Source organism: Plectropomus leopardus, chromosome 3, assembly GCF_008729295.1.
Source record: "Plectropomus leopardus isolate mb chromosome 3, YSFRI_Pleo_2.0, whole genome shotgun sequence".
NCBI lineage: Eukaryota > Metazoa > Chordata > Actinopteri > Perciformes > Serranidae > Plectropomus > Plectropomus leopardus.
The window spans coordinates 22,957,802-22,971,846 of NC_056465.1; the positions used below are offsets into that span (position 1 = coordinate 22,957,802).

Below are 14,045 nucleotides of genomic sequence, written 5' to 3' on the forward strand. Positions count from 1 at the left end.
CCATGCCTGCCAATATGCACTTCAGTATATCAATACAAAAGAAGTCCATACTGTAGGGATGAATGATGCTGGATTATTGCCAATATTTTCTAACTCACCTTGGCCGATTGCTGATGCCGATAAATACACATAGGTTTTTCAGGTCTCTCCTGTAGTGGAATTAACATATTACACCTACTCTTATCGTGATGGGTGGCAGACGCAGAGATAAAAGTCAATGCTTTTTAAAATGTACACATTTACTGGGCACAACAGTGAAAATACTTTAACCTAGATTACATGTAAAACATGCAATATTTATTTTATGAAACAAATTTTAAACTAAACTAGGGATGCACCATATTGGATTTTTTGGATATTGGATAACACATACCGAAATCGATATATTCAGTTTTTTCCCCACCTAACTTTAGTGATCATCAAGTCTCCTCTGTAGTGGAATTACGTCATATCATGCATACTCTTATCATTAAGGCCCACCAGCAGATGGAGACATAAAATACAATGTGTTTCAAGAAATGTAATATTCATTTCTTGTGCAAAATAGGAAAAACACTTCAACTTAGGGTTGATGTTTTGTGCATGTTCACTTTGTCAGTAAAAAGAATATCACTTTGTGGTATCAGCAGAAATCTGCATGCTGGCCGATTCTGATATTTCACTTTAAAGCCAATATCTGCTGATATTATCGTGCATCCCTTAACAACTGTAAAATTCATCCCACTTTTTGGATGATGCTCCCCCTAAGACAGTCCTGACAGTAACCATAACCAGGGCAAATCTGACCTATTTCAACTAGTTAAAATTTGCAAAATTAAAGTGTCATTTAAAGTGTCGATAGTGATGACAGGCCGATATTATTGTGCATCCCTATGATATTATCAAGAAAAAAAAATCCTTTGTGTTGAAACATGTATACGAACTGCATAATTGTCCTGCCATCATGAGGTAAATGAAAATAAATGCAAAGCAATCTTGCTTGATTAACCACGTTGTGTTACTTACAAATTATATTGTGAAAAGTTGTGAAAATCAGTCTGAGGGCCACAATTGGCCCCTGGACCGGACTTTGGACATGATAGGACTCTGCAGACTGTTTCTACGAAATATCTGAACACTTTACATGTTATCAATAGATGTATTCTAGCTGGTCCACAGGTTGAGGCCAAGATATCAGCGATATCATCTGCATGCAACCTGAGTTTCCCTTTTATTCTACTCAAACATCAGCTCTTAACTCCAAAGCAAAGCATTTGGTAGCATGCCAAGCCATCAGTTATCACTGTTTACTGTGTGCAAGTGAGACTGAAATACCCCATGACTGTGTCAGGCTTCCTGCCATCATCACAAACTTTGCCCTCCACTATCATCCTAATTATATTTATTCTCATGGCTCTGTGATATTTCTCTTGGCTCATGAGCTGCAGAGCAGGAGGATGTGATGGAGAGCCAGAATAAAAAGGCATTCATTAGATCACACGCTCTAATTAACAGACAGAAACAGCTTGTACTCTCATTGTTTCAATGCATATGATAAAAAAATACAATAATAGGCTACATAGGGATGTAACCGAGGCGATATTAAAACCGGAGACACATTAGTCTCGAACAGTTTAATTATGAGAGTTTTTGCTGGCTTGTCATGTGAATAAAACGAGCTCTGAAATAGTTTACAAACTGCAGTAAAAGGAAAAACTAACACTCATAATTAATTACAACTATAGACAGCTGCAGCTACGTGACTTGCAGCAGGTCCGTACTAACCTTTCATGTCTCTCGTCAGACTTTTGTAAACCGGAGAAAAGGCGATGCAGTGTCCGCACCATGAAGCATAAAACTCCACCAGTATCGCTGCGGTGGAGTTCACCAAAACCGACTCCACATTTTCCGGGCTCAGCAAGATGACTTGGTCGGAGGCGGTGTACAGTCCAGCCTCCGCAGCAGGAGGAAAAACGAGACAAAAACACAGCCAAACTGCGGATGCTGCCGTCTTTCTGGGAGATATTTCTCCGGTAAACCGAGACGTGGCACGGCCGCAGCGCCGCGCCATCTTCCCCGTCCGAGCTGCTAACCGTCGGTGTGAAAGCTTAAAGTTTTCACCTCCGTGTCACAAAACTTGACACAACTTTTCCCCCCTCTTTCCTCTCCCGGTCAGCAGGCTTCATGGGTCCTCCCCCCGAAGAGCTCCTGGTCCTTTAAAAAAAACAGTTAACAAAGTAACACACCCTCTCCACCGTCACCAATATCTCTGTACAACTTCTGATCGATGAAATGTCGATAACGGGAGACGCGCGAGACGAGATGTGCAGTTTTTTGCCCCTTCGCGGCTTTCATACAGGAAGTAATATTATTAATCATTTATATTAAATATTTTTTTACACAATGAATATTGGTTGATAGTAAAAGTTAATTGAATTGAATATTCTTTTTTTTTCATTAATAATTTATTGAACTTTTTTCACTTTGTGTCACCTATGATCATTAAATCACATAAATCATATATATATAATCAAAAAATACATTAAAAATACACAAAAAACACAAAAACAAAAAAAAAAATTCAATAAAATTATTAAATATTTCTACATGGATATGCATCATGATCTACACGCAGGAGGTGATCTCACAGACATCCATAAAGTGTGTAAGTGGGTCTTATGCACATGGTCTGCAATTTACTTCACTATCTGTTCATGTCAGCTATGTACTCCAAGTACTCTCTCCACTTGGCTACATACTTCTCAGTCCCATCCATACAGCCAAAAGACATTTATTCATATCATGCCACTTTTGCCAACTCTGTGAAAACTCCTTAAAAGGGGGCTCACGTGATTTCCTCCAGTTTCTCATTATCATTTGCTTTACCACCATTATACTGGTCTCAGTGAAGTCCCTGACTCCACAGTGAGATATCATTTTTGGGTCACTGAGAACATAAAACCTTGGGCAAAACTTTGAATTGGATATTTTTTATTTCAAACATTAAAAGAAAATGAAAAATATATATATAATCATAAAAAAAAACTGCCTATAACCAATAAATAATGGGGACATAAAAACAAAATTACTAAACAGATTAAAAATAAAAACAAGCAAACGAAAACATACAAAATATATACACACATCTCCATACCAATATGCATTACCTTATAGGAAATGAGTCAAAGGTAGATCCTCCTTAAACCTTTGAAACCCGAGAAAGATAAAAAGAAATGGCCCAAAAATTAGCAAGAAATTAGTAAAAAGTTATGCATCTCTCCATAGTCATTTTGAGTCTCCCCCCTGGTTGGTATGTGTTACAGTAATTTAAGTGACATTTTGCAGATACAGGCAGGAGGACCTCTGAGTGCCATGGCTAATAGCATCAGAAAACTTTAATATTTTATTGCTTTTATTTCAAAACACTTGTTGATCAGGGCCTAGCATTGTTAGACATATAAATATCAGCCTTAAAAATCCAAACATGTCAAGTTAATTGTAATTATGTTGCCCACTATTACAAATAACAAATTGCATTGAAGGATTTACAACAGCTTCTGCACTTGGATCCTCTCAGCAGATAAGAAAAATCTCCCACCAAAAAACCCTTTAACAGGGAAAAACTGAAGAAACCTCAGGAAGACAACATGTGAAAAATGTGTGTAATTATATGATGTGAACTCCTTAATCTGTTCAGGAGAAACAGGCTTTAATTCTGCGACATTTTGAAATTGCTATCATGGATTAGATGGAACCAATAGAAAAATCTTTTCATTTGGACAATGAGAAGGATGTTTAACGACACTTAACCACACCAGTCAGTAATCCTTTAGAAACAATGGAAGCTTTATTTACAATTTCAAAGTTCATTTAGTTAACAAATATATATTTTGCACATATTTGCAAAGTAAACAGTGTTTTATTTTACAACAATCGTTCAGGTTACAGTAACAGTGGGTCAGATTGGATCAACAGTATATTTACACCCTTAAAAGAATTGTACAAGTCTTCAAGTGCACTTGGCGCACACTCACAACACATTATTATAAATATTCATAAACATTTCAAAAGGTGAATCTACTCTAACTGGGGTTAATTTGATGATCAAATTGTTTGTGCCTACTTTTTAATTCAGTTATTCAGATCAAGCTCTATTTAAAGGTAAAGTTGCTCTATCCACCTCAGACCGGCAGATAAAAGAAACTCTGCACTACACCAAACAGCTTCAAGCTCCTTGACGATTTCTTTAATCTACAGACTACAGCAGAAGTCTAAGCTGTTTGGTCCACACATACAGAGCGATGCATAAGACCAAGTACTGCATAGTTACAAAGGGGAACGTAACTTTCCCCCGACATACAATCAAATCAAGACGACAATCCTAGAGGGTTTGAGATAAAGCCTTATAGAAAGTGTTTCTAAAGTCCTAATCATGTCACCATTACAGTTACATATGCCTACAGACCAGACATACAAGTCATACAGCATGGAGAAGATTGGTGTCAAATGTTTTTGGTCTTTTTCTACATTACATAACTTACAGTTTGAGCATACACATTAGCTACACTTAAAACATTGACGGCAAAAAAAAAAAAAAAAAAAGACTGAGTTTAAGGTCACTTTAGCTCCGAACAGTCAGTGAAGATTAACTCTGTCATGCCGCAATGAGTCTGTACACAGTTTGTTGGATCAAAGCAGCGCTGACAGTGAGGACTAAAACAAGCCCTTGATACGGTCCTACGTGCTCAGCATCACGAGCTCCATGACTCACCCTGTGTGTGTGAGTATGTGTGTGTGTGTGTGTGTGTGTGTGTGGAGTGTCAACAATCTAGTTCCTGATACAGTTTATCAATAATAAAAAAATCTAACTGTGTCTATATGACCAGGTGCAGGGGTGACGTGGATAAGAAGCAGGAAACCTTAAGAGTGAGTCAGCAGTTCTGTTAGCATAAACATTTCCTCGGGATGAGACACAGAAAACGAGCGCTCTCATCTATGCTTCAATACAGAAAGATTAATAAGGCAGAAACTGAAGTATTGGCAAACTGGTTAGAAGGACAGCGGTCATTTAAGGATCATTTACAAAATGGTTGTATACAGCAGTTGAAAGAGACATTCAAAGAAAATAGGTCCAAAAGATGTTGAGACATCAACAAAGTTTGTCAGAAATCAACTTAAAGAGGCACTTAACACCGAATGTTGAGAAAGACTACCTCTGCTGTCTGACTACATCGCCGGGCTACATTCTGACGGCTAGTTTGAACTTGCTGATCGCTGTAAAGCCAAATCTTTCACAGCAGTGAGTGGAGCATATAACCATGCTGCTACATGACTCAGTGTTTTTTGGGCAAACGTTCAGCTGGCAAACTTGGCGAGCGATGAAAAAACAAGACATCAACAGGTGTCTTTTCAGGTCATAGGAAGTAAATGGACTGTAGGAAAAATAAGGCTCAAATCCAGCATTTCAGTTCTGTCCTGTTATGTGAAACTAAAAAATATCAAGTCAGGCCTACTGCCAGTCTTTTGTGTCCCACCCACATACCGTATACTCATCCTGTGTTTTGAGTCTGTAGTGTTTTCATTCAAAAAAGACCAAAAGAAATCTAAAAAATGCCAGCACAATAAAAACATGTTTTCCCCCAATGCTAACAGAAAAACAGTGTTTAACAGCTTCAGTTAGAGCACAAATATTATTTTTCTTTGCTGGTTAAATGAGTAGTTTTCAAACTGTTAACATAAGCACTCGTGCAGTATGAAAGTGGGACACTGACTGTGTTGACCAAATGGACAGATGTGACCACAATAAAAGTCATACAGAACACTTTCAATTAATCATTAACACTACAACGTTTAAATATTAAAATAGTTAATTTCTCGCCATGTTCCTTTTTTCTGGTTTCAATAGCATTCTTTAAACCTCCTGTATAATATATTGCCGTGTTCACATTCGCATTAGTTTGTGCTTTTTACAGTTTTATTCGGTGTTAAAATCTGTTCTCTATATGTTCATTTACAATTCAAAATGTTCCTTTCTCCTGGAATCAAACATTTTCACGCAATAAATAATATAATTATGGAGGCAAAATGTTTTCACACAAATCTGATCTCAGTGACGCTCCTACGCAGCGCAGTCTCACAATATTCGACGCATTCCAACTGTTTCAGCTCCCCTTCAGCACATTGGATTTGAAATTCAACAATAATTATTAAGTTAGACTCAGTTTTTTTGTATACATAGTCATCCAATTAAAAGTCAATGCAGCAGAACAATGATACTAAACATAGAGCCAAAGCAAACAGGGACTTTTAGGTCCGACCCGTGATAAACCGAGTCAGGCGCGTGACCTCGCATGTGTTGTACTTGCTCAAGACAAGGGGCACATTCAATCTACAAACGATGCGCGCTATTTGGCAAAGGTTTTTGAGGTTGAGCTACATGTTTCCTTGAAATGCTGTGTAAGGGCTTTGAGGTAGCTCTTTACTTATTGTACATACAATTTTTGTTTTTATTTTAAACTTGCTTTGGCAATGTAAATGTATATTTACTTTGCCAATAAAGCCCCTTTGAATTGAACTGAACTAAACCCTTCAGATTTTCAAGACAGTGTGCCTGCGTAACACAACAGGGTGTTCAATGCATGACCATTTCCATATCAAGAAACGTTTTCTGAGTCGTAAACTTCACCGATTTTTTAAAAAATTTAATGCAGGCTCACAGATCCCTTAAATTAGGGGTTGATTACTTATCACCCAAAATGGATGTAAAAACCCTCAAAGTAAAGCTAAAAGTTTAACCATATAGTCATTATTCAATTTCAATGAGCTGAATTACAAAGCCAACACAATAATGTGTCAGTGTCAAATCACATATGGACTACACTGCATATTCTTTATCTGCTACTCTATTTTTCTGAATCCATATATATATATATTTACTTTAAGGTTCAACACAAATATAACAACCAACTTGTTCCAGGTGGATTTTATATTACAGTCCCCTTTGGAACAATCGACTTAGCAGCATTAATGGACTCTATATGCGAACAAATGGCACAGTCCATCCACTCAAAACATCTCCTCATTCTCCAACTGGCATTTATAAAAGGACCAGTCCAGGAGGTGAGAATCGAGACTAGGTGGTGTTAAGGTTTAAGAAGGCTGGATTGCTCGAGAGGCGTTTTGTGTGTCGAACAAATTTTATAACCACTACAGTAAGCTGAAGCAAAATTCAGCAAATTAAAGTCACAGAAATAAGAAGGAGTTGTTTAGCTGAGAGGTAATGCTGAGACTGAAGGCATCTGAGGGTTGCTGTTGGCACATTAGCTGGTGGAAGACCGAGCGGTGGGAGGTCGACTGGAGTTCACTGGGATGAGGAAAGACCGGGATTGAGCTAGAGGTTGTAGTTAAAATCTGAACAGGGGAGTTGTCAGGAGACAGAGTTTTCTCTTTTGGCCCTCTTGTCGTAGATTAGCGTCAGCACGTTTGCAGTGTCCTTCAGCAAAGCATCAAAGATGCTGTCTGCCAGCTGCATCTTGACAAACAGCTCGTCCTCGTCATAGTTGACCCACTGGGCTTCCTCCTCATGGAGTTCCTGAACCTGAAAGACAAACAGAGTCAACTATTGAAGTGACTAGCATCAGTGGTTCATATTTCAGAGGGTAAAGTGGATTAATTTAATGTCAACAGTAAGTCCTACGCATAAAATCATCCAGTCAATCACAGTTTCAGGGCCGAGTACATTTATAATCACCTCTGTAACATCATGTTGTTCCGAGACAAAGTCAGTTTTTTCTGCCTAAATTTGCTCAGATAGATTGCGAAATAGAATCGGATCAACAAAACACAGTTGTACACGTGTGAAACTATATGGGTGCCAGATAGAGTTCTACTTCTTTATAACTGAAAAATAAACAAATAAAAATAAAGGCTGTAATGCTTAACTTAAATGTAACCAAATTTAAATTACAAACATTTTGTAGAACTGCTGTTGCCATCTACAGTAAATAAACAATTTGATTCTGTTGTTATCTGAATTTAAAAAAAACAAAAAACCTATCAACGGGACAATGGTAAAAAAATTGTACCCACAGGTGGGCAGAAGAATTGCATTACAGTGTACAATCAACGTTTACTCCATAATGATAAGTTAAAGCAAAAAGTATTGTCTATGTCCACTTCATGTCTATGTTGTCTATGTTCAAATCATATATGAACTAGGGCTCTACAACATACAAAAACTTAGATAAAATCATTGTTCACTTATTCAATCATTATTTTGAAATACATTTTTATTTGTGACATCAGTCACATTTTAGTGGAAATTGTAATTTTTGCATATAAACGATAAATAAAAATGATGATTTGTGTTGAGGTCTGTACCAAACCAGCATGTTTCCTTCTGTCTGGAATATGATTTGTAGACGAAGCATCTCTGTAGCACCACAATACTTCATCTATATTGATAATGGCATGTTGTGACACACTTTATCTTTATCTGAAAATTGGAACTGCAGTTTGGATATTGCACTTGGCCATATTTCGATTTCGATAATATTTAGATAATGGGATGGGACCTACCAGAATGTGATCAACTCTGTCTCGCTTCTTTCTGCCAAACTTGAGCATCTTCTGCCAGTCAGTCTTCTGGTTGTGATCTTTTGTCAAACCGTACAGTTTCAGTACTTCTGCTGAGATGAGTTCCTAGTACACAATGTTAGAAAAATATCATGTCATCAGGTGTGTAAAGGGCATTACACTGCATTTGAATTTTAAGACAGTGAGGACTTTATCACAACAATCCATAAAATTAGCAGATAAGTGAGGTGACCTAACAAAACCAAACTGTGAAGTTTGTTTACTCTTCCAGTCACTTTGGAAGATAAGAAACAAACCAACTATAGTCTAACTAGTCTAGCAAACTTTAAAGGTAAAGCAATTAGAATATACAGACACATTAATATAGCGCATTTTCTTGTTGTTGCAGGGGACCATCTTGCAGTACTGTACCTGGATTTTGGTGAGGTCTCCTGTTGTTTTTACTCTGTGGAAGAAGGAGGACTTGACTCGACGTGGTTTGACCCACTGAGGCTGATCAGTGTTGGGGTCCTCGGCAAAGATCTCCTGAAGCATCTCCCACGTCAGGTCATACACAGCCTGGAGAAAGACAGAGATATATATATATATATATATATATATAAATTAATATATATATATATTACTCAAGGAGTTCTATACAAAATTCAGAGAGTATGAGTTGTCTGGACTGGTTTTCCACAAGAAGGTGGCAAAGCAGGTAGCTAATATCAACAGCACTTAACAGTTGGGGTGTTCACTACACTTCTGCAATGCCACTGTCCCAAGAGCAGTGGTACTCGCCATATGAGCGCAGTGCAGAGTGGCACAATTTGCTAGCCAGTGGGATACACACATGCACTAACATGCATGCTTGGCTGGAGCAGCTCACCACAACAAACCACAGAGAAGCTCAAACTACAACACAAACTGAGGAGGCATGACTCTGCTTAGGACACCGTATTCTCCACGATATCTTTACATAGCATATTGTGATTTGCTGCTGTATAAATGCTTTGAACGTCACATGCAGAACCTTTAGATAAATGTGAACTGAAAAATAACAGTGGTTTCTCAGGTTCGGTAATCCTATATTAGGTGAATATAACTGAATGAGATAACATTTAAAAATGTCTGAATCTACTGCTTAACAGCTCTAGTATTTGCATTCATATCAAAGCTTCTGACCAACTGAGGAAATATCTGAAGCCAGAGTCTGAAGTCTGTCAGAGGCAGAGGGATATCTCGTAGTTGTTAGACAATAATCCATTGAAATAGCAGAGTAGTCTTGAAACAAATCAGGATGCTAATCAGAGAGGAATCTGCTGAATAATGGAAACTCGTCTGGCATTTAACCTCACTCAGAGTAAGTGCTGTTTTCAAGACAACACTGCTGCATGTCCAGCAGGACAGCTGTCTGCTGATTTTCACCAGCATGATTGTTATGGAAATAAAAAGAAGTCAAGGATGCTAATCTTACTTCACTTCAAGTTTATAGATTGTGGTATAATACACACATATTTCATTTAACTGGGCTAACTGTATGGCAGAGTCCAGCATCGCATGGGATACCTGCAGGTACACAGTTGATGACCTGCATAAAGGTGATTCGCGGGTGGCATTGTGTCTTAATTTAAATTCTCGGTTAAGTTCTGGGTTAAACATGTTTATTATAGGATTTGCCGATTTGGGTCGGGCCGCAGATCTTGTGTTCCTGATTCAGGTCAGGTTGCGAAACTAATCTGTCATATGTGCAGGTGGCAGGGCGGTTGCAATATTGCACATTGCTGTACTGGTTCTGGACTTGGTCTTGAAAATTAGACCCGTGCAGGACTCTGGTGTATGGTTGTCTTTGTTTTTAAAAAATGTTAGGCAAGTTCTCCTTTCACCTTTCTGTAGCTGCAGACACAGAGGGCCTCCTGGTCCTGGCTGCCGGCCTCTTTACCCAGATACTCTTCTGAGGGTTTGGGGTTTGGCTGTTGTGCAAGAGTCACTGCTCCCTCTTTCCCCAGGCCATAGCTCTCCCAGATCTCCTGAGTGGCTGCATGGACCATCTTCTCCACCTCTGAGGCTGTGTGTGGCACCACCATGGCGGGCTGCTCAGGTAGTTTGGGGGGCAGGGGGAGAGGTAGCTCAGGTCTTGGTGGAGTCTTTACCTGCTGTTCACCACCTGATGGTGAGACCAGCCCCGCCAGGCCTGCTCCGGCTGATAGGCCAGACCTCGCCAGCCTCGCCTCCTCTTCTTCCTCTCTCTGTTTTTGTTTGAGTCTCTGTTGTTCTCTACGGGAGCTGAGGCCAAAGTCCTCATCAAACCAGTCCTGATCGTCACCCAGCTCATCGAGCAGTTCGCGGCTCAGTTCCAACTCTGCAAGTCGCTTGGCAAGCTCCTCCTGACCGCTGGCACCCAACACTGGACTCTCCTGTAGTAAAAGAAAAATAGGAAACCGTGAATTTCATGCTCAATTACAATTTTAGATTAAAAACTTCCAGAACTGAATGTCTAACTGAACCATGACAGAACAAGCCCCATCACAAATCATGGTTTTACACTATTTTTCTGGACTTAAAGATTATTCTTTCTTACTGATGTTTCAGGCAAAAGGTTTTACACAAAGAGCACCAAAAGTCAATAAAGTCTGTCAACATTAAGTTGGACTTTGGCTGAGCACATAGTGAAAACAAGGGTTCTCCAGGTCAAATCAACAAGCACTGTTTTCCACAAACTTGATAGTGTCATCACTGGTGTTTCCACTCAATGCAAATTCCACAGCTCAATCATGCACAGCACTATAACAGTTTTTAAGGTTTTGTTCCCTGATAGTGGCACACTGACTAGTGTGTCTTTGATATTACAACATAAATGGAGACAGAAATACATATTTTCAGAAAAGAATAGGAAATATACACTCACCGGTCGGTTACAAAGCTCAGGAGAAGACAGTTCCTCTTTTTCTGTGGGTAAGAAGAAGGGTAAACCATCTTTTTGTTCCACTGAAGAGAACCATTCTTCTTCTTCAACATTTTCTCCAAACAGATCTCCATTCATCTGGTTGGCAGCTTCTATTTTCTGTTCTTTAGCCTTTTTAATTTGAACAAACTGCATCAAAGTGTCTTTCACAAAGTTGTTGAGGAGCTTGTCTGCAAATGTGTCCAGCGAGTCTCTGTCCTGCTCTCTCTTATCATCCCTGATATCTGTGGAGAGATCAGCAGGACTACGCTGGTGTTGTGAGTCTTTTTCTTCATTCTCAACAAAAGTAGTAACAACCTTCTGACTCTGCTTCCCTTGGCCAAAAGTGTCGATGTCAGAGATGAGGAGGGTGGTTGGTGCATCTTCAAAATCCAATGTTATGTTGCCATTAGAAATGGGATGCCTGGATTCTTTGTAATGCGTTGAATTGATGTGGTATTCTGGCTTATGGACAGACTCATCTGTGGCCTTTTTATCTCCAGACTCACGGATCTTATCGGATGTTTGTTCATTTTCACTTTTCAGATTTCCTTGTTTTTGGGATTTGTGCTCATCTGTTTTACGTTTATCCCCTTCTTTATCCGACAGACCATCAAAGAATGAGTCCTCATCCTCCGTGGTGTCTGTGTACATCTCAAACTTGTCCGGCAGGTGTGAGATCTTGTCTGGAGGAGCAAAGATACCGTGGCTTTCATCACACTCAAAGTACACCACCCCATCATAAGTGCCATTGTTGCTCCCCTCAGATTTATCCAACTCCACGCCAGCCCAGAAGCCGTTAGCAAAGCTGGTTGGACCTTTGAATCTCAGAGTCCCAGGCTGAACGCCACCAACAAGAACACGATCTCCGATGGTAAAACTTGGCATTTCATCTTTAACAGGAGAGAGAGGAGTCTGCAGAGGAGAGATTGGTGGTGAGTGGCTGGAATTAACAATGTCCTTGCTGTCATGTTTGTCTTCTGTGTGGTTATGAAGATCCAACAGTATCCCAGATTGGTGGCTACTTGCCCCTGAATGATGACTCAGTTCTTCAGCTATTTCCTCCTCTACCTCCTCGTCCTGGCTGTCATACGGTGTGGCTCTGCTAGACTCCTTTCTTAAGGCCTTGATCTCAGTAGGCTTGGAACTGTGACGTTCCTCCCTGGGTGAAGAACCTGCTGAAGACTCAAAGTCATCATGATAACTATCTGCTATGGGAGAGGAGACTTTGTCATCCTTTATGGGAGCATCCTTCTTTGAGGAGAAAGCAAGTGAGTCAGGCGAGCAGGAATGGCTGCTGGATGCAGGGCTATAGCTCCGATGTGTCGACGTTTTGATGTCCATTGCAGCTGAATGTGACTTACTAGAAGAGATAATGTTCGATTTTGGTGCCTCCTCAGCGTCTGATTTTTCACTTGTCTGTATTTGTTTATCTTGTTCTGGGCTGACAGATGGAGAATATTGATGCTCTTCTCTCATGGAAGAAGAAACATGTTCAGATGTAGACCGCTTCTCTTGGGAGTCGAGTCTGTCCTCCTTTTCTATTTGGAGCAGATGTTCAGAATGTTCCTCCTCAAACGCTGAGCTCACGTTCACCTCTAGCTCTTCCTGAATGTCAGATCTTTGATAAGACACAATGCTCTCATCTGCAGACTCAATCATTTGCGACTGTGCTTCCTTCAAGGAAGGTTCAAGAAGATCCACGGTGGACAGACGGCTCCTCTGTCCTGAGGGCGGACACTCTGGGCTGCCTTGTACTGGGGTTGGAGTGACTGTTGGTGGGTCTTCATCAGATAATTCTTCAGGCACTGAGGTGGATCTACTGAGATCAGGTTCAGGAAGGGCATCTGTCATAAGAGGAAAGGGTCACATTGTTATTGGAACGCCCATCAAAACACACTTTTAGAAAACTTGATGTAAATGTTAGTTATAATGAGTATATCACTTACTGTGATCTAACGAAGCATCAATTTGTGTCCTGTCAGAGTCAGAGATTTTGCTGGTTTCAGACCTGAGAAAGAAGGATTTAAATTGAACATCATTTATTTCAAGCACATATTACAGTATAAGATATGTTGTCATGTTTACAGCTGTTTTTGGTACCTGTGAGCAGGTGGTTTGATACTGGACTGCTCTGCGATTGAGGTGGAGTCTCTGTTTGTATCAGGAGTTGAGTCTGGCTTCTTGTTCAGTTCTGCCTTAGTTTTCTCGATGAAATTGTCATAGCTCTGAAAGAAAAACAACACAAATACACACTCATTAACAAAAGCCAAACCCTCCAAGTTTGTTTGGATATTCAAACTAAGTTTGATCATTCAAACACACAACCAAGCATAAACCCACACACTTACCTCCAGCTGCTTCAGTAAACTGGCCTCCTGTGCTTTCAGGCGCTCCTTGTGCCTCTTCTTCTGCTCTTTCTTCAGCTGGTAGGCCATAAACTTTCGTTTTCTGAGTTCCTCCTTCAGGGCCTTGATTCGGCTCTCTATGTCACTCTGGTCTGAAATGGGTTCTGGAGGAAAATTTTGATGATAAATCACAGTTAGAA

The 14,045-nt window shown here is 39.8% G+C and overlaps 2 protein-coding genes across 3 annotated transcripts in view; both read right to left on the reverse strand.

The window, feature by feature from the left end:
- Window positions 1-2,286, reverse strand: part of qsox1 (quiescin Q6 sulfhydryl oxidase 1) — a 36,156-nt gene extending 33,870 nt beyond the window's left edge. Inside the window, exon 1 of the mRNA XM_042483986.1 lies at window positions 1,765-2,286. Within this exon, the coding sequence (XP_042339920.1) occupies window positions 1,765-2,050 (286 nt within the window). The 5' untranslated portion in view covers window positions 2,051-2,286. The remainder of the gene's footprint in view (window positions 1-1,764) is intronic.
- Window positions 2,287-3,804: 1,518 nt separating this feature from the next.
- The window catches only part of cep350 (centrosomal protein 350), a 38,128-nt gene continuing 27,887 nt past the window's right edge, over window positions 3,805-14,045 (reverse strand). For both annotated transcript variants that reach the window (XM_042516988.1, XM_042516982.1), the window contains 8 exons: window positions 13,849-14,009; window positions 13,601-13,725; window positions 13,447-13,508; window positions 11,462-13,344; window positions 10,440-10,970; window positions 8,986-9,132; window positions 8,557-8,679; window positions 3,805-7,576 (listed from right to left, as the gene is read on the reverse strand). In XM_042516988.1, the coding sequence (XP_042372922.1) occupies window positions 7,406-7,576; window positions 8,557-8,679; window positions 8,986-9,132; window positions 10,440-10,970; window positions 11,462-13,344; window positions 13,447-13,508; window positions 13,601-13,725; window positions 13,849-14,009 (3,203 nt within the window). In that variant the 3' untranslated portion in view covers window positions 3,805-7,405. The remainder of the gene's footprint in view (window positions 7,577-8,556; window positions 8,680-8,985; window positions 9,133-10,439; window positions 10,971-11,461; window positions 13,345-13,446; window positions 13,509-13,600; window positions 13,726-13,848; window positions 14,010-14,045) is intronic.